This window comes from Haliaeetus albicilla, chromosome 27 (genome assembly GCF_947461875.1).
Source record: "Haliaeetus albicilla chromosome 27, bHalAlb1.1, whole genome shotgun sequence".
Lineage (NCBI taxonomy): Eukaryota > Metazoa > Chordata > Aves > Accipitriformes > Accipitridae > Haliaeetus > Haliaeetus albicilla.
In genome coordinates, this window is record NC_091509.1 from 16,215,421 (window position 1) to 16,235,941 (window position 20,521).

The following is a 20,521-nucleotide window of genomic DNA, read 5'->3' on the forward strand; positions in this document are numbered from 1 at the left end:
TGCCAGCCATTCCTTTGCCTGAGCTGGCCCCTGCCCACCCTGGCAGCAGCTCCCAGTGCCTGCGGCAGCTGTGCTCCCTTGGAGCAGCACCCCAAAGCTCTCACGGTATTTGCCCTTCTGGACGGCCTGGGGCTGGTTCTTGCACCCTGTCACGATGGCGAACCTTCTTGTTCTCCTTCCCTTCCCCGTGGGAAGGTGGTCTCAGGGCTCAGCAGGGTGGTCTGCCTCCCATGTGCCTGTGCCTGACTCCCTTCTCTCCTCTCCCTGTGCTCCAGGTGGAGGATGGCTGCAGTGCCGCCTTGCCATGGCACAGCCAAGGGTACCAGGGCTGCCAGACACGTCTCTGTCCGGCTCCTTGTGGGTGCAGGGGCAGAGCTGGGGGTGCAGGAGCGGGTGCTGCCAGGGTGGCTGGGGGACGTGGGTGGGGATGTGCAGGGACTCCCACCAAGGATGTGCTCCGGCTCGCCACCATTGCCGTGGTTTGAAGGAGTCCCCCCTCGGGTCCTACGGCCGAGGGTCCTGTCTGGCTCCCGCAGTCCAACTCACTCTGCCTTCGGCAGCCTCCTACCCAGCACGGCAGATCCAGGAGACCAGCTCAGCAGAAATTTGTCTTGCCTTGAGTCCAGCCAGGTCTTTTTTCTGGTTCTTGTTTAGACTGCCCCAAAAGCACCAGGCAGATGGATCACCAGGAGGACCAAAGGAACCATCCTACCAGCTCCACCTGAAGCACCGTAGGAAAGCCATCCTCCACCACCACCCCCTTCCTTCTGCTGACGTTAGGACCTTGCTTTGGGCTACAAATACTAGAGACCAGACCCGTGCATGTTTCCTACAGGAGAGCAATACTACCTAACCTATGGTTTTTACATAGGAGAGAGCCCACCAGCCCCTTGGGAAGGTCCTGGTGCCACCTCGCCCAGCCTCGCTGGCTGCCCCATTGGTTCAGCCGGGGACCATCATGTCTTTGGGAAGGGGCTGTCACACTTCAGAGCACACGGACCAGCTGGGCTCTGCTGCATAGTGCTTATCTCTTGGTGTCTATAGCTGGTGAAGGGGATTAAGGCATGAATTCCTCCTTGATCGTCAGTGGAGATGAGGAGACGAGGTTCGGGGCACTGCTGCTGCAGAGGCCTCCGATGGGTCCCAGTGTGCCAACAGCTGGCGGCGTTGGCGTAGTGGTGCTGGTGGGCTGGCTTTGCTGCTGCATCTTCTTTTTGTTCACCTTCCTCTCCTTCGCCCTCCGATTTTGAAACCAGATTTTCACCTGCAGAAAGACAAAGTTGGTGATGCAGAGATGCCGATGGATGCAGCCAAGGATGACAACCCTCAGGGTCCCCCTGGGGCAGGGAGGGAATCCCAGAGTTTGGAAGAGAAGGGAGATCCATCGAGCAAGGTGGGACCACTGCTGCCTGTTTGGGCTGCAGCCCTTCCCCTCCCCAGCCCTATCTCCACCTGGGACATGGTTTTCCCGGGACACCGCAGCACTGACCTGCCGTTCGGTGAGCCCGAGGGCAGCGGCCAGCTCAGCCTTGCGGCGGATGGTGATGTAGCGGCTGTAGTGAAACTCCTTCTCCAGCTCCAGGCGCTGGTGGTCCGTGTACACCACCCGGTACTTGTCTTTTGTCCTGGTCTTGCCTGGCAGAGACAACAGAGTCAGGGTGAGCCGAGAGGGGATGAAAGGGAGCCATGGAGGGGTAGGAGCATCCACAAGGGCACAGAGGAGATACACAACCACCTGTGAAGAGCTCAGGAGAAACATGGCAATGCCCTGGGGACCAATGGAAAAGAGACTCGTGCGGCTCCTATTGGATTTAATGATGATCCTGGGTAGCACCAGGATGTTTCCCCATGTTAGAAAGTACCTGGGCTTTGGTGGAAAGAGCAGAAGGGATTCAGAGGCATCCCGAGAAGATGGACCATAAATCCCATGTGCCATGACACACCGTCCCTGAGACGAGCAGAGCTGCAAGCCCTGTGGTGGGCTGAGGACAAGCTGTCTGCAAAAATACAGCCTGGGAGGGCTGAGGGAAGCCCAGCTCTTTGCCACGAAGCCCAAACCCAAGGTGCCATCACTTGAAGGCACATGGATCAGGACAGGGGAAAGATGGAAAACCCAGGGATGACAGCATCTCTCTGCCACCAAGAGGGTTATTTTCCTTCTCCATGTACTGAGCTAAGGTGGAGAGCAGTGCTTATTCATCTGGTGCAGTCTTTAAAGATGCACTGGAGAAAGCCCACATGATGCCCAAGCACTCCTGAGGACTGGCTCCACGGGCCAGTGGTGTTTGGCCAAAGCCAGCCCGAATCTCGCCTTGGGCACCCCCAGATATGGACAGAGTTCGGGGCCATCAAGTCCCACATCTCTGTGCACACAGATGCACATCCCACGGGACTGCAAATAGCACCTGCTGCTTTCTGGCAGAAAAAAAACACAGTAAAAAATAGCCCAGCCGTCTTCTCCGTTAGCTCCTCCATTAATCCACACGCACAAGGGGTGAGCTGCAGAGCACGAGCCATCGGCTTGAACTCTGCCTGGGCTGGGGGTCACGGGGGGTGTGGGTGGCACTTCAAGGAAGGATGCCCATGCCCAGCGGTTTGCTGACAAGTCCCTGGTGCTTTCCTCTGCAGCAGAACCCATGGGTGGGGAATAAACACAGCTGTAAGTATTTGCTTCTCCACCCAAAATAACAAAATCCTGTTCCAGGGCGTTGAGAGGGACGGAGCTGTGCTTTCAGCTGAGCAGCCACTGTCCTTCCGACTGGGAACCCAGCCATTTGTTTGCCTGGCAGACACGGTTGCCCGTCTTCTGAATTTCTGCTGCTAAGAGCAATGCTGCCATGGGAAGGGGCAGGATTTCCATGGACTTCCCTGGGGCTGTCCTGGGTGTACCAGCATGGACAGGATACTGCCCATTACTGCTGCAGATGTGCAGGGAGGGATTTCTAGTGACCCAGCAACCCATATAACCTCATTTGCAGCCTGCTTCCCCCAGGAAAGGGGATCTTTGTGTGCCTGCCATCCTGTTAATCCCTTCCCCCTCATGAGTCCTTGGCACATCAGCCAGTTTGGGCCAAATCAGATGGACATTGAGAAGTCATAGCAATATTAAATTCTGACCATTCTAGTGGGAGCAGAAGTTTGGGTGGCACAGAGCAAAACTGTGCTTCAGAGGCGCCAGAGTGGATTCAACCCTAATCAGACATAAGAGAATCTCCACAGAGCAAAATTCTAACCCCCAGGCTGCGAATTTGTTTCTCAACCTACTCAATTTTATTTTTAAGGGTGACTCTTCCCTGCTTCCCCATTGCAAGAAGATGGGGACTTTCCTAAGCCACTTATGCTGAAAGATAAATGTAAAAGAGTGTCAGAGACAGGACAACCCACGGCCACAGTACACTGCGAGTGGGAGAGGGGCTCCCTCGGGGTCATTCCCCTCGCAGCATCCCATAGGATGCAAAAAGGCAGCTGGTTTCCTGCTAAATAAGCAAGAGCCAGCAAAGGTCCAGCTCCTGCCATTGGCCACCGAGAAAACCGCATGTGGAAGCGCCTGAGTGTGTGTGCACCCGTGGGTGCACGTGGGAGCCAGGGTGGGCACGGGAAGTGTCTCGCCCTGCTGGGACTTGACTCCGGTGCTCCCAAGCACAAAAGCAGCAGCCCTGCGATTCAAGTTAGCACCGAATTTCCATGACTATGTCACCCTCTGTGTCCTCCTGCCGTTGCTCCTGGAGGTGCCGGCACGGGCTCAGCGCAACGTGAGCAGGGTAATGGGTGAGGGTCTCAGCACGGTCCCCAAGAAGCACCAAAGCTCTCCAGCGATCCACAGAGGAGGGTAGGAGCACAGCAAGGCTGCCACACGGCCAGGAATTGAAACCAGACCTCCCAGCACCAGGGCTGGGCTTTAGCCACTAACTCCTATCTGAGGGATGTGATGAATTCAGTCACCGCTTTAGAGAGCGGGGAGTCCAGCTCATCCCGAGGCTGTTTAGAAACGAACACCTAATCCCTCCTCACCACCACTGAGGACAAACCTGCCTCTGGCCACATAGGGTGACTCTGCAGGTAAAAACAGGGTAAAAAAGGTAAATTTGATTGAGCAAGGTGCATACGGAGTTGTCTGCGGGCACACGGCTGAAACACAGTGATTTAGTGTGCGAGGGGTCTATGGCAGCATTGCTGGGTGTTTATCTCCTCTTTGCCACACATCGGTTGTGGTGGCTCGAAACAGAACTGACCGTGGCACAGTGCCGGGCACCCAGCCCACGAGGGACCCCACACTCTCCCCTCACTCTCCCACGGGGTCCCTGTCCCTCCCGTGGGGTCGCTGCCGCCTCTCGCCACCCCGCAGGTGAAAGGTTCATTGGCGTGAGAAGGACTTCTGCATACCGGCCCAGGAGGGACCTGTGCTGAATTTGCAAACACAGCGATTCCCGGGGAGTTACAGAATAAACCAGATGCACCGGCGGAGATTTATGCAAGGTTTAGCAGCTCCGTGAGAAACTGGGCTCCCTCTGTCTGCTCCAGGCTCAGGGACTCCTACATGTTTTTTTCTTTCTCATATAAATGTATCTGTTTTTTTTTTCATTTGAAAGCAAAAACCTTTCTGAAGAGATAATGACTTAAAAATGATCTTATCTGCCATATTGCTATTTGAATACCACTGCTTGGAGAAAAAAACAGCTGGAAAGCAAAGGAATTGACAGATAAAGTAAAAAATATAAATTAAAGAATAAAGAAGTAAGGCGGTTTGTGAATACCACATATTCCATGAATTCCAGCAGGAATTATTATTTCCTGCTGCAGCTGTAAATACATCCATCACAGCTTGTTCTTTGTTATTCCCTCTTCAGTGTTCATCCTTGATAAAGCTTCTGCTTTGCCTTGGGTCTGGCAGATACCCAGCCGTGCCCGCGAGCTGCCGCCATGTGAGCTGGGCACCAGTCTGTTGCTGCCCAATATCAGGTAGCAAAGACTCAAAGCAGAGGACTCATGACCAAGCCAGAGATAGAAAGTTATTCATCTCAACTAATTGCTGGTTTCAGCGATGTTTGCTGAATTTGGGAATGTATCATGGGTGATTCACAAGAAAAAAAAAAGGATTCGCAAGAAATACTATTGACAATGAATAATTCAACTACCTTGAATATGAATGCTGGGTTACACTTAACTCTCTCCTGGAGACTTTTTATGGCTCTGTGAAAGGAAAGAGGAAATTCGGGACAAGCCAGCCCAGCTCCTTACAGGGAGCCCTCGTACCTACAGGGAAACCCCGGTGCCACAGCAGGGAGCATGGCCGAGCAGAGGGATGGAGCCGCTCCTGCATTTCCAGGGAAGCCTGATGGAGGTGGATCGGGCTGTCCCATGGCTGGGATAGCCCGGATCTGCTGCTGCTGCACCAGGGGGGGAGCGCGGATGGGGCACACGAGGTGCAAAGGGTGCGCTGGTGATGCCTCCTAGCATGGCTGCTAGCCCCTTCCAGCCCTGCTATGCATTTAAAGTCCCTCCTGCTTGTCCCCAAAAGACCAGGCAAAGGAACTGCTCAGGCAGCCAAATGGAGCCATTCGCGGGGCCGGTGGGAATGGTTTCGGCTTTGGGATCAAGGCAGGGCCAATGGCTGCATGGGGAGAAGGTATCGTTACTACTGTTAATGTATAACCCTAATAGCACTCACCTGAGCTGTGATTAGATAAGGGAATAGCTTTAATGTGCTGTGCAAACCCCAAGGGACACACTCCTGAGTGTGCACGCACATGCACTCGCACACACGTGGAGGGATGGGGTCCTGACTCCCAGCCCGGATCCGCTCCCCATGGCAGCCCTGCCCCGGGGATGGGGATGCTGGAACTCCTGCCCTGGACCCAGGGTAAGAGCCTGGCAGGGGAAGGAAAAATCAAACTAGATCCCTGTGCTCACCATCCCGGACTCTGCACCCTCATGGCCATGGTGGAGGCTGCCAGGGAGGTGGCAATTCACCTTCCCCAGCCCTGGCCTGCCCAAAGGATGGCTTTCAATAAGAAACTGTGCCCCAAACACCCTAACAGATAGGCAATATCGGGTATTTTGAGGCTGGTGTTGAGCAGCTCTAAGAACAGCTGGGAAGGGGCTGATTCAAATCAGGGAGGAAAGAGACTGCATGGCACTGGCACCCTGGGAAGAGGTGGAAAATAGCAAAGGAGCAAGAGCCGGCATGTGTTATTTGGAACTTCTCTTTTCCCAGTCCCACAGAGTGATGCACCCAGCCCAGTGTGCCCAGCACGGCTAAGAGGGGATCAGGCCAGCTCCGAACAGAGGATCCCCATCCACAGAACACAGCCCTCCCAGCTGCAGCAGGAGCAGCACGGCTGCCAGCAGCGAGGAGCATAAACCTGTGCACTTTTCTAAAGGTCTCTATTTCACAGGTCAAAGCAGCTCGAAATTGCAGCAGCTGCAAACCCTGGCTCTGTGGGAAGCCACTACGCAGCCGTCAGGGCTCTGATCAGGGCAGCCGGGGTACGGCAGCCCCGACTCACTTGCCGGAGCTGCTGAGATGAGAGCCCACCGCGGTGCTGGCTGTTGTGCCCCACCGCAGAGGTAGGTCCCCGAGGCCTGGGCACATGGGGGCATTGCATGGTCCTTTGCATGGGAGATGCTGGCGTGGGGGATGAAGGTGTTGCTGGCCAGTCCTGTGGCTGCTTGGTGGCTCTGCACGCCCCGCTGCGCAGCGGCTCTTTGCATGATTGGCATGAAAAGTCCGGGCAATGTGCTCCTGGAGCTGCCCTGAATGGTTTCACCTTCCTGGCGATGCTTTGGCCATGCACTGGCTCCATCTGTACAGCCTCATCTACCCATCTGTCTGTACTGGGTGCCTGGTTCCACACTATCTGATGGCACTACAATATTTTAATTCTGGAAAACATCAGATGTGAAAGTCCCATCACCAGTGAGCACCAGGGAAAGAACTTGTCTGCACTGGAGTTAAAGTGCAGCAAGATGGGGTGCAAGGCTGTCCCCCTCGGGGTGGGTACTTTCTTTCCGTGATAAAGCTGCTTCATTCTGAATAAGCAGTATTTGCTTGCAAAGAGGGTAAAATCCTCCCATTCCAGAAGAATCAGTGCTTTTTCAGGATTTGCCATTCCTCCCCAGGGAAAGCATCAAGGAAAACTTACCCCCACCCCTGGCATAGCTTAGGCAATGCTATGGATGGAGAAACTGAGGCACAGAAGCAGCTCCAAACAAGAGTGAAGTTCCAGGGTCAGAGCCATGGGGTCCCTGGACAGCTTCACCCCCAGTCCTTCTGCAGCTCCATGGTGGGGTAAATCCCCACACACATTGCAAAGACAGGGACAGCCAGCAGAGCAATGCCCCATGACAAGAGACCCCAGGCCCGGGAGAGGGCTGGGGTTGTCTTCTAAAGCTCAAGAGACTCCAGGCTGGCTGGAGCCACCCACATCTGGCAGCCAGATGTGCTCCAGCTGCCTCTGTGCAGAGGGGTCGATGCTCCCTCTGCCGAGCAGCGGCGATGGCAGCTGCTCTGCGCAGCAATGATGCTGATGTTCGGGACAGACAGCCCAGCTCATTTCACTGTCCCTAAACCTACTGGAAATGGGAACCCCAAAGTCTGCACTGATGGTGGCAGGGGCTGAGCCCCCTGACGCCCTCCCTCTGCCCCCCCCCCCCCCACCCCACACACACTTGCTCCTCTCCTTTCCCCTCCTGCTCCAGCAACCGCTCCAAAGCACCCACACTCCTCTGTGGCCTGGGAGGGGGATTAAACCCGAACTCCCCACCCTCCCTGAGTGTTGGGAACCAGCAGGTCAGGCTTTTCACAAGCCTTCCCCTTCCTGTGCGTGCTTCAATATCATCAGCTATTTTTCCTCTGCTGCAGGAAGCAGAGGGGTGATGGATGGGACGACCGACATGGAGCAAAGGACCAGAGCCATGTGGCTTGATTCATCACTGCCAGCGAGAAACGAACTCCTCCGGAGGGCTATCCTTCCTGAGATCCCTGCCTGAAATCATTCCTGCGCCAAAGGGCATTGGATTTAGACAACTGCTGGGTGTCAAAAACTGGGTGAGAGGAACCACCACCCCCCTCTCCCCATACATATTTAATGTCTCTGTACTGCAGAGGGAAGGAGGGGATGCTGGATGAATCCTCACCCAATGGCCCCTGCCGAGGCTCCCCCTGCTCTGCTCTGGGTTGGGAAATGGGCATTTCAGCCATCAGGGTTGAAGGTAGGACTTATCTGTGCCCAAAGGCACTGGGGGCCCCTCCGAGGAGCCCAGCAACCCTCCTACTCCCAGCGTAGCTCCTTGCATGGCTGTTCACCTGACATTGACCCAACCTGGGGATTTCTTCCTGGTGCCAAAGACTTCAGAGCAAACGGTAATGCTCCCATGGGCACCCACTAGCAATAAAATCTGATTCACCTTTGTACATCATACACTGGAAATGTTTCACTTACAAAACCATGCCACTTGTCCTGATGGCTTTCTAGTCTCCTATACACAGAGGGTCAAGCTCTGTGCTTCCAAAAAAGCTTTGCTATAAGTGAGAGCATGGCTGGGAGTTACATGCCTGGAGGTTATGGGACTGGCAGAGCCAGAGGGTAGGGCAGCCCGGCTGCTGGGAAGGGGCAGAAACACCCTGGGGAAGAGCTGGATCTGGAGACCACAAACTGGTGAGCAGGAGCACAGCCTGGCCCCTGGCTGGTCTCTGCACTGCCGGCACAGCAGGATGGGGCCAGATCCACAGTCACATCCTCACACATGGACGAAGGCACCCCTCCTGCAAGGCTCATCTTCCTCCCAGGAGGTGCAAACCCCAAGGGGATGAGGAGCAGGTTGCCGGCGGTTGCAGTGAGCTGGTGGTTCTCCATCACAACCCTACATTCTTGGGCACGGAGCAACACCACAGGAGATGCTTCAGCCCCGGGGGTGGCAGTCTGAGGCTGGGCATTGGGGCAAGCATTTCCCAGCCCTGCAGTGATTCAGTCTTTTATTTTGGCTACTGGCGAATTCCTTCAGTTGCTCCCATGGTTTTATCAATGCCAGGCTGAGCGCCGCCAGCCAGGCTCCCGCGCTGGGTCAAAGACCGCACCAGTGCAGGAGGGTGAGGAGTGCCAGGGCAGCGCACGGGCTGGGGAGTGCACGCAAGCTGGAAACAGCCCATTTCAGAGCATCGCCTTCATGCCAGCCCCACGGCACTGAGCCTGGATCCAGCTCATCCGGATCTGCCACCTGGCTGGATTTGGCCCGGCTGCAGCAGGAGGAGGACAGCAAGGTGGTGGTGGACCGGAGGACCGGGACTCCTCTCCCCCTTCGTAGCCCCATAGGGCTCAGCCCGTTCTTACCGTGGGGCAGCATGGGGGAAGGATCTGGCCCCTTATCCGGGCAATCGCAAAGCTAACAGCAGTGCAGTGGGCGTCCTTGAAGGGTCCCCTGTAGGAAACATCTGCCATTGGCCAGAGGTTTAAAGTGTCCCTCTGCTAATCCCAGGGTATTAGCCAGCCAAGCCCATCACGTAGGTACCGCCAGTGCTCCAGGGAAGCCCTTTTTGTTCAAGGAAAGTCAATTCTAGGAAAGTTTGAAAGGCCTGTACCTTGGCCAGCAGGCTAAGTGGTCAACAAATCCCAGCTGGGGCCAGGACCAGGTTGTGGGTTAATAATTCAAGGGGAGACTGATGGGGCCCGATGCACGCACACACAGATTGACCTGGAGGAGCAAAGTGTCTCATGGGGAGTGACCGTGTCCTAAAGAGGGGTCCCCCACACAGGGACTGACCAGAGAAATGCACTGTTCTCCAGCCCCCACCATCACCCCAAAAGGTACCATGCATGGCATGAACCCCACCTGTCCATGGAAAACGTTTCACTATTTCATTAACAGGGTTTTTAGTCTTTCCTCCAACTTTCAAGGACCACACTAGGGCTGAACAAAGAGCTGGAAAACTGAGCTGCAAATAGTGAAAACTGAGATGGAAAACTGCATACCCAGCAGATTGCCGCTCGCCCACGCTCCGAGCATCACTGTTTGCTCTCCATCACCCCAAAACCTATTCCGGCACCATGGACACGGATACCACATGAAGACCCAAGCGCGTTCCCCTCCCCAAGGGATGCCCCAATTGCACTTTCACTTGCAATATTTAGCACTGCAGGCCCAGCTCGATTAGTGACCTAAAAGCCAGACCCGAGGCAGTATCTGAGGATTTGCATAACTAACGAGCAGAGGGTGAATTTCAAAGTTCAGCAAGCTGCCGTTTCCAGCCACCTTCCTGAGCTTTTTATAGAGCTGGGGTGCAATTCACAGGGAAGTTTGCAAATAATTGTGAATAAGGAGGAAGCATGAGGCTCTGACACGCTGCTCGTGAAGATTTTATGAGCAGAAAAAGAGGTGACATCGGAGAGAGAAATGAGGCCTGGGGACATCTTCCAACTTGGTTCCCTTTAACTCTGGATTTCCAGCAACCAGCCCTCTGGCGTCGCAATCCCTTCTGCTGCAGGGTTATCTTGGCTCAGCTGAGTGAAGCACACATGTATTTAGCAACAAGTGTATAAAATCATCCCCCTGTAAGCCTGACTCTGCGTGAGTCACTGGGAGATTTCTCATTGATTTTTCTTGGGCTCTGGATTGCATTTGCAGAAGCCCCCAACACACTCCTATTCCCTGTGTAACATTTTGTCTTACCACTGCACAGCTCTTTCCCAAAAGCTTTCAAACTATGGCCAAGAGCTGTTTATACAAGGGAAGACGGAGAAGGAACCTTAATTTACAGCCCTCTGAAGTATTACGATTTATAGCATTCGCAATGAAACTGTTGATATTTATAGCAAAAAGGTCGGCGTATTCATTTCCTATTCCCACTGCGGTGAGATGGGTAGTTAATCAATCCAGACTGATTAAAGTCCAGTTTATTGATTTCAATAAAACGGTTCATCTAAGAATTTCACCTTATCTATGTCAAACCCATCTCTGCCTTGCTCTCTTTCAAGCTTAATGGAGAAAGGCTCTTTTTTTATTTAAAGGGCAGCCCTGGAAAACACAGGCTGCATCCCACTGTCTCCCAGCACATGGTCCCACCATGGCCGAATCCTGCAGCCGCTTGGCACCAGCAGCACTGGGCTTGGACCCGGCAGAGACGCAAGGACAGATCCTTAATCTGCAAGTGCCTTAAAAAGGGACCTCGCTGGTCTTCCGACCTGTGGAAGCACCATAAGAAGGGGCTTTCACTGCAGCACCCATCCCCACATCGCTGAGGCTGAGCTGGGGCAGCTCCTCCTCTGTGTGCAAGGGGAACGAGGCTGATTTATTTCTCCCTTTGTATGTATTTAATCTAAGAGATACAAACTAAGCAACTAATGATATTTTTCCAGAATTCAATCAACTCAATTGTCATCTAACTCAATCAGAGGCACTTTCAAGCCCCTGTTTTATCTCAGCCCCACTGCTGGGTGTAAAACTGTGCCCTTGATCCAGAGGAGAGGTGTGCCAATGTCTTTCTCCCCCCATTAATTTTCCCTCCCACCTCTCTCCTCAGAAGAAACCGAGATGTTCGGACCTACAAAACCTGCAGAAGTAGCAGGGTCCCAGCTGCGGGGGGGGGGGGGGGCACTGCAGGATCACACCCCCCCTTCCACCCCGACGCAGAGGGAAGCCCTCAGCCCCAGCATGCCTGTGGGTCTCTATCACTGGGTATGGGGGGAGACATTTTTCCTAAATAGGTATATTCAGTACTTAAAATAGGCCAGGAAATACCAGCCTGCCTCTCCCCCCCTCTTTCCAGACCAAGGCTGGTTTTTTCCATTTATCGGGATATTCTGCCTGCTCCACTGCAGCCACTAGTTCCACTGGGACAACCCCATCCCTGCCATGTGGATCTGGCCAACACGAGGAGCTATTTTCCATGCTGGAAGACCCTAAGGACCTCTCCATGAGCCCCTTGCATGAGGGTCTCTGCATGGGGCTTGGCCAGCAGGGCCAGTGGGGAACCAGAAACAAGCCTAAAATTGGAGACACTTTGCAAACAAGGAGCCCCGGCCTCGATCCCAGGGATATGGGGCAGTGGTAACCAAAACCAAACTTGCCCCTGAGAGATGCCCAGAGCCACTCCTGTAATGAGTTTGGCCCCAGCAGGGCTCTGCAGAGCTCACGGCCAGCACAGGCAAGGGAGAGGGGTGACAGGTCCGGCCAAGCCTGGCAAGGCAGAGGGTCCTGCTGCGGGCAGGATGGGTCCAGGCTGGGCTGGCAGTGGCGATTGCAGCCTGGAGGGGAAGATGAAAGGGCGCGGGCAGGACAGGACAAAGGGCCCCCGCACCTCACCTCGCTGCCAAAGGAGCCGGCCACCATCTCCATGACAAAGCGAAGCCCTTGTCAATTTGGGCTGGCCCCAAGGGGGGATCTGCCCACCGCCTTTGAAGTGGGCAGCAGGGCCCCCTCGCCCAGTGCGGGCAGGGGGCTGGGGTCCCCCAGACGCTTCCCCCCCAGCCTGCCCCCAGGTCAGGAGTTCAGCGGGGACAGGACCCCAGGCACATGGGGACATGGCAACAGGACCCTTGGGATGGCATGACCGCTCAGTGCCCACGCCGGGGGTGGGCACAGGAGCGGGGGCACCCGCTCACGCAGTGCATGGCACCCACGCGCTGTGCACAGGCACCCGCACCCCACTGCACCAGGAGGACCCACAGGCGCCCTCCGTGTGGCACCGACCCCAGACGCACCGCACACAGCACCGTGCTCAACGCCCAGCACCTTGCACACGCGTGTTCGGCACGTAGCATGCCCCGTACACGCTCAGCGACACTATCTATACAGCAAGGCCCATACGCACATACAGCTTATGGTACTGTATGCACACAGAGCCTATAGCACCTCATGTGCACCGAATACACTTTACATACATACACACAGCACATGCAGCACCTTCCCTACACATATATACATATGGTACCTTCCCTGCACACATATACACACACGCTACACATGCACACAGCATAAGGCACCTCGTGCACACATATGCGCACCCCCCCATACGCAGGCTCTCCCATGCAGCTGCACGCCAGCTCACACCCCCATGCACAGCCACAGCCCTGCACGCTCACCCTTCCATATATGAGACACCCTGTCCAACACCCCCTCGGGGCTGGCAGGACCCCGGGATCTCAGGGGTCTCTGGCTCTGTCCATCCTACCCAGTGACAGCAGGCGAGGGCAGGGGTGCGGGGACAGAGACCGGCCAGGGAAAAGGATTTTCCAACTATATAACCCCAGCTGCCAGCAACGCGGAAGGACGGTACCCTCCCTGCCCATCCTCGGCCCCTGCCACGGCTCTTTGGGGACCAGGCGCCATGCCGAGCACAGGCCAAGCATGCTGTCCTTCCTAGCAGTTCCCACGCAGGGAGACCTGCGGAGCAGGATCCGGCCCTGCAGGACTTCAAGCCCAGGGATCCTCTGCACCAAGGAAGGCGCAGGGGTGCAGAGCTGGGAGGGTTTCCTTACCGCTGCTGCTGGTGCTGGGAATGCTGCGCCTCATCCACTCGTACGGGGTGCGTCTCTGGGCGTTAGGGGAGAGCTGGGGGACCGAGCTGCTGATGGGTGGAGGCAGGAGTCCAGAGCCCGGGGGCTGGATGGGGTTAAAATCTGGGGGGCTGAATCCAAACTGCCCCGGGCTGGCGGTGGAAGGCATAGCAGTGGTCCCGTAGGAATGCCAGTCCTCCTTGGCAGGGGTGTAGGGAGAGCCCCAGGCAGCCGCCGGCTGCCCGTGGTGCGGGTCGTTGTTAATCCCCGGCACATGGTGGTAGCTGGCGAAGTCCGAGTACTGGGGCGGCCCCGGCACATAATTCTGGGGGTTGAGGTTGAGGCTGGGATGCCGGACGGAGCTGGGATACATGTTGGTGTCCTTATCCAAAAGATAACCTACATACATCTTCCCCGGCAGGCTCCGCGCACATGCTGCTCCGCCGTGCCGCCGGCTGCGGGCCGGGTTTGGTTTGGCGGGGAGGCGGCCGCCCCTCCTTCGCCACTGCTCACCTGGGCGCCTTGGGGAGCTGTGTCCCGGGGCCAGGCACCTCCCTGCCCACAGGCTTTTATTGGGCCCAACCTCTCGCAGCATTTGCATTGAAAGGCAGGTTTGCATTTCAAAGTGCAGGAACCCCAGCGGGTGAGGGGGACGAATTCAAACCTCCCACCCCGGCTGCAGTGGGGTCGAGGTGGTGGGTGACCCCGGGGAGCACCGAGGACCCCATGTCCCCTCCGCTGTCCCTACCTCACAGCTGTCCCCATGCCACCAGCCATGATCCCTTGGTAGCAACGGGCTTTGGGGACACTAGGGCATCACGGGTGTCACCCACGAGGATGCCCCAAGTGAGCCCACCCCATCCCTGCAGCCATCTGTACCCCAGGAGCAGGGAGCCTTGGGCTGAGCCCTCGTATTAAAGCCCAGCTGCAAGCAGGGGACAAGCTGGGCTGTGCCTGCCATCAGCCCTGTCCCCACGTTGGGAGACACCAACCCCTTGCTCCGGGGCGATGCTTTCCCATGCCCGATGCCAGCATCCTCCTGATTCGGAAAAGGGGGGCTGGAGGGAAGGGAAGGCTCTGGGTCCCCCTGTGTTTACTCCATTCGGGGGCAAACTCAGCCCTCCAACCCCAATAGCAAAGCTCAGCTTGGCTCCGGAGAGCAGGACAGACGGACAGGCAGAGTCAGCTCTGTGCAGGGGGAATGCCCCCACCATGGACCCAACAGGGAGTCCCTGGGTTCAGACATGGCTCCAAGGGGCTCGCAACCCTGCAGGAAGAGAAGTTTCTTGTCTGTTTTTTCTCTTAAAGAAGCAAAAACATCCCTGCATGTTTTCTGATAGGGAAAACCAAGCAGAAACGAGACACTCATGAAGCCATGTCTGCCTGCAAGGCAGGAGGTGGAAGATCACCAGCTTGTCACCCATCACGCCAGACACACCTCCGCTCCGGAGGGGGACGAGGGACCAAGGACCAGCTCTGTGCCATCCAGGCTGGCAACCCCCACCATCTGCAGCTGGGATCCTCCTCCCCGCTGACGTCCCCCTCCCCGCCAGCGTCACACTCCAGCTGCACTGGCCACCACCGCGTAGTCACAGTCGTCATTTGCAGGCTGGCTTTTTCTCTTCAAACCAAAGCACAGCCCAGCAGAGGCGCCAGGAGGGTGTTTTGTCACCTCCCCAAGACCACCTCTGCCCTTTTCTCTGCACCAGCCCCTTCCCCTGCTGGAAACATGAGCAGGGCAAGGACTGGTCAGTCCTCAGCCTCCCGGGACAGAAACAGCCTGGAATTTGACAGTAAGGAACAGAAAAAAAACAAAGCAAAACAGGGAAAAAAATATTTAGGATGAAATTGGGAGGACGAGATAAAACAAGAGACTTTCAGAGCTTTTCCTGATCACACATATGACTGTGGGAAGTGTTTCAAGTGTGGAATTGCCTCCTGGATTTGTGAGGTTAAAAGGAAAATGGTAACAAAACCGGCAAAGCCTCTCTAACTTGAGGAGCTCAGTGCATTTGATGCACGGCCATTTCTTGCTTTTCCCTCCTGCAGCTGGTGGCAGATATCCCCAGCGTTAGCCGGTGGGTAGGGGACAGCACCCATCCAGCGGTGTTCCCCGAGGCCTCACTCGCTCCCACACCAGCCCTTCCTCCCCACAGCATCCTGAGCTCTCCCATGTTCGTGGAGGGATCGGCGCGTCCCCGAGCCCCCGCAGCACTGCTGTCATCTGTTTGTTCAAGGTGGACTTTGTGAGATCTCACCGTACCCACCTCGCAGCCCTTCCAGCCACAGCCAGACCAGGCTGCTGCCATTCCCACCCTGCAATCAAGCACGCTGCGCTGGAGCCATAACAGGGCAGCACCCCCAACCCTAGAGCTGTGGACCCACAGTGGCTCTGCATCAGTCCTGGGCACCTTGCCGCATTGCTTCAGCCCCAATTCCGGCTGAAACTGGGTGAAAATATTACACAGATGCCCCTGTGCCACTTCTACTCCCTGCAAGGAGGTGGGAGCCAGGACAAGATTGAAGGGAGTTGGGGTAAGAGGGAAGGGATCTGGTTTGCAAGAAAGGAGCAGAGTAAAACCCCAGTGATGGGAAATCACCCCCCCCAGAGCTGGCATCGCCTAGGCTATCCCTCCTGAGACCTGGCATGGCCAAAGGTACTGCAAGAGGTGAGCGATTTGCAGCATCGCATCCTCCTCTCCCTTCCCTGTGCCCCCCAGCATCCCCGGCCCCTCACCCAGCCTTGCCTGGGCTCCCTCCCTCGTGACATAGGTGACTGTCATGACCGTCCCACCTGGTGACAATCTCAACTTACGCCGCAGCACAGATTGATTGATGCCCCATATAACCCCATCTATCCTGGATTTTTCCCAAGGTGTCAGCACAGCCATGGCTTTGTTTAAACAAGAGAGCCAAGGCCTTCTTCCTTCTCCTCCTCCCGCCAGCAAAGAGATGCTGGCTCAGGGAGTGGGGAAAAAGAGAAGAAAAGAAGAAAATCCCCCCCTGAGCAGATGGTGGGACGTACGGAGGAATGCAGGTGGCTGCTGGGTCCCACCCCAGGGGTGGCTGCATTTCAGGGACGGGGGATGCTGGGGTTATTCCTGCCGCTGGCTGTTTCCCGCAGGCAGTGACGGGTGGCCCGGGCCCCAATTTCCCTTTTCCCAGCCCATGGAGCAGACACCAAGGGCTCAGGCTGGGGACCAGGGGGTTCAGGGGTCCAGGGGCAGCACCCCACACCTGCATCCTCCCTGCAGCAGGTGAAGGGCTCGGCAGGGCGCAGCATCGCCAGGTGCCTGCTAACAGCCGTGCCATGAGCTCCCTTGGCGCGGGGCGAAGGGGGCAGGGGAAGACAATTGGGCCATAAAAATCCAGTGACGATAACTTCCCTCTTTTCCTTTTCTTTGGCCTGTTTATTGCTAGTGGGGATTATGGTTGGCAAAGTTTATGCTGGGGAAGAGCCAGGTGAGGAGCTCTTTGTGGGGTCCCCTCCATGGATTCCCCACGGAGCAGCCCAGCTGCTAGACTGGGGCTGAAGGGTGCTGCTGGGGACCCTCAGTGCCCCAGGATGCCACCCACACCAGGGTCCCATGGGTGAGCAGGCCAGGGGCTGTCAGAGCCCCCGGGGGTCTCCAGCTGAGTGAGAGGAGGTGGTAGTACCCTCTCCATCCAGCCCAGAGACCCCCAGCACCAAACCCAGCCTGGGGAGCTCCAGCTAGTCCTCCAGACATGAGATTCCTGGTGGAAACCAGGTGGATGCAGCGGAGAGGGAGAGCTGCCAGGGTTCCCCCGACGCTCTCTGGGGTTCGGTGCTGCTATACGTGATCGAGTGATGCCATCTCCTGGAAGCAGGAGGGCTGGGGAAGGGAGGGCTGGGAGGTCCCCAGGGCCAGTCTGCAAGCAGCTATCACAGATGAAGCAGGTTTGTAGGGGAGACAACCCCACCGCCTCTCGTGGAGGAAGCACTCATCCTCGGAAACCAAACCCTGCCTTGTCCCCTGGCTTGCTCTGAACCCCCACCATGGTTTCAGCAGGACAGTGAGATGCCCGCAGAGGGTCGAGTAGGTGCCTCCCCTCACTCCCCTTTCCCCCCCTCAGAGCCTCCTGCCCCACCACCTCCCCGGCAGCCCCAGGGGTCCGTGGCCTCCCCACTCCCCCCAGCTGCTGTTGCTCCCAAAGGCAAACCTGTGGCCTCAGACCAGCACATCCCAGAGCTACGTGGCCCCACACACGCTCCAGCCCAGCAAGCACCTTCTTACCATTCCTGCAGCAGGAGGAAAGGGAGAGCAGAGCACGTCTCTCATGTATCATTCCTGCCATACACCTTTGGAGCAGCATCCCAGAGAGCAGGGGAGAGATGGGGCAAGCACAGCCGCCCCACCAAATGCCCTGAGAGCATCCCCTCCTCTCTGGCAATGGAGACATCAGTGCAACCCTTCTGCAGACCACAACCCCCTGCCCCAGCTCCATCAGCCCCACTGCAGACTCCTGCATGTCCTTTGGCTTTTCCCAGATGCCTGAACTGTGTCTCTGCTGGCACCTGTGTCCCTGAGCTGAGGAGGGCTCTGCAGAGCTGGTCCCCAGAGAGATGGGCACTGGACTGGGATAGCCCAAATCAATGTGCTGCCAGGACTGCCGTACAGCCCCCCACTGCCCTCCCCAAGGCTTGGTGTTGCTCTTCAGGATCTGGATCAGCTTTCCTGGTAAAATGCAAATGCCACAAATCTTGGGACTATCCTCAAGAGGGCACTGGGGACAGGGACACATGCTGGCACCTCTCATTGCTTTCCAGCATGTGTGGGGTCCCTGCTCTCATGGGGTTGGTGATATGATTTCCCCCTGCATCGGTACAGAGTTGGGTGCTCACCATGCAGCTCATGGGTGCTGAGCACAGCTTGCCCACCCAGCTTGTGATGGGAGACACAGGGTCCCGAAGGCGGCTGGGGCCTGGCAGGGAGCATCCTGGCCGTGCTTTGCTCCTTCACTGCATTTCAGGCACTGCGTAAGCAGAGGGTTAACGATTCCCACATTAAGTGACTGCAGATGTGTGGGAAAGTCTGGGGCGACCGGACGGCATCGCTATTAGTATTCACCCAGGAGCCTGCTGCTGCCTCCCGGGGCTCCGCAGAGCACATTTAATACCAAGACTCATAGTGGGGGTTAGGAAGAGTGCGTGGGACGGTGGCAAAAAGGCCCTAAGGCGGGAAAGGCAGCGGGCTAGCATCCTCTGCCGCTGGCTAGTGCCTCCTCCAAGCATCCAAACCCAGGGGTTGTAGGGAACAGGCCAGCATTGGTAGGGACACAGCACCATATGGTGTATGGCTCAGTGCTACCTCCTGACACCACTGTCACCCTGCGGTACCCGCGGCTGGCACTCACGGTGCTGCGGGATGCTCCCCAGTGCATTGTGCTCGGCCATATGGTCACTTTGGAAGGAGCCCAGCACTTTCCGCCTCCCCTTCCTCCCTGGGCACTTCTGTCACCCATCGCCACACAAGCAAAGCAGGACCACGCACAGGGTACCGGTTCCTCCAGAGGCTTGGGTAGAGCTCTGGAAAGGGCTGGATGAAGCCTCTGTGCAGCTCTCCCCAGGGTCCAAAAGCTGGATCCAGCCAGGAGCAAGTGCTGGCAGCTGCTGTGCTGGACGGGTTGCCCAGATGTGGTGCCGTGCTCCCCGGCACCCGCCACTCGTCTCTTGTGGTCTGTGGCTCAACACCACATCAGAGCGATGCTGAAATTCCTGGGCTGACTTGAGGTTGATAGAGGCTCGGAGGAACCGAAGCCAGGGGTGAATCTGGCCCTTGTTAAACCTTCGGAGAAGTGGGAAAGGCCAACATCTGCTTCTTTCCTACCTGCCTCTCACCTGCTGGCACATAGGATCTGTCGCTGACTCCAGCACAGCCATTCCCACCATTGTGTCGGGTCACCTGGCTCCGGTGTCTCTTCTCCACGTCAGGCACAGGATATAGGCTTTTCCCCATGGTCCCAGCTCTGCCTGGGATGGGGCAGGAGGTTGAAGAGCTGCTTTGATCCAGGTGATGCCAGAGCAGTCAAAATACCCTGGAGTGTCCCTATCTCAGTGGCTGCTGTCCCCACCAGAGATGCTGCACTACATGACCCCAAGTCCCTGCCAGCACTTAACGATGCTTATTGAGGCTGGAAATCTCAGCCGAGAGTGGCTCTGGCAGCCCACACTGCAGCTGTCCCAGCCCCGGGGGAATCACTAAGTCCTGCAAGCGCCACAAACAGGGGCGCAGGTGCCAAAAATAGAGGTGAGCAATGAAGGGGGGATGAGGAAAAGGTAGCTGAGCTGCTCCCCTCCGCCCACGCGCTTGCACAAGCGAGTCCCTCCGGCTTCGGTGCTTCCTCCAAGCTGGCCTTTCCCAGGAGCTGCCGTAACCCCAAAGTGCTGTTCCTAAACAAAGTGCGTGGCCCTGGATGCTCCCTGGGGACATACAGCATGGGCCACCATGTGCTTGCCGGGATGCTGTGGGCTCTCTGGGGCTCTCCCAGCATCCCAAAACAATGAACCCTGGCCTTCACAGACTTCTCCTGGGAGAGGGTTTTGTTTGCCCAGGTTGTCCCTGCTCCCAGTCTGGGAGTGGGCATTGGGGTCCTCCATTTGCAGGGGGAAGAATGGGGAATATGTCCTTCCTCAGGATCAGGATGCTCTGCCCTCAAGCATGGTCCGTGCTAGCTTTTCCACCCCCTGCTCACCCCAGGTAGCCCATTCCCGGCACAAGGGGCCCAGCAGGATTGTACCAGCGCGTTTCTCCCTCTCTTGCTGTGTTGTGAGCAGTGATACTGTCCTCGGAGGGGGAATGCTGCAGGGAAATAGCTCTGCTGAGCTATTCCCAGCAGCCCACATGTCCCTGTGCAGGGACCTGTCAGACACGTCTTTATCCCTTGGGAAAAGTGTCGGGAGGAGCCATGTGCGCAGCACGTCCCCTCTGCCGCCTGCCCCCCATATGAGCTGCTCTCACGCTCGCCGGCTCCTCTTCTGCACGACAGACTGTCTCGGCTCTGGGGGGGCT

General features: G+C 56.8%; 1 protein-coding gene across 1 annotated transcript; it reads right to left on the reverse strand.

The window, feature by feature from the left end:
• Positions 1–1,002: 1,002 nt before the first annotated feature.
• On the reverse strand, positions 1,003–14,303 carry CDX1 (caudal type homeobox 1). The gene is made up of 3 exons (XM_069772465.1): positions 13,473–14,303; positions 1,490–1,635; positions 1,003–1,264 (listed from the first exon to the last, which is right to left on the reverse strand). Exons 1-3 carry the CDS (start codon positions 14,107–14,109, stop codon positions 1,058–1,060), a joined length of 990 nt encoding a protein of 329 aa, XP_069628566.1. The 5' UTR covers positions 14,110–14,303; the 3' UTR covers positions 1,003–1,057.
• Positions 14,304–20,521: the final 6,218 nt, after the last annotated feature.

Excerpts from the sequence above, each read along its gene's own strand:
- CDX1 (XM_069772465.1), bottom strand. The coding sequence starts at position 14,109 with ATGCAAACCTGCCTTTCAATGCAAATGCTGCGAGAGGTTGGGCCCAAT. Across the intron at positions 1,636-13,472 it reads TCCCAGCACCAGCAGCAGCG|GCAAGACCAGGACAAAAGAC; the intron begins GTAAGGAAACCC and ends TGTCTCTGCCAG. Across the intron at positions 1,265-1,489 it reads TCGGGCTCACCGAACGGCAG|GTGAAAATCTGGTTTCAAAA; the intron begins GTCAGTGCTGCG and ends GTCTTTCTGCAG.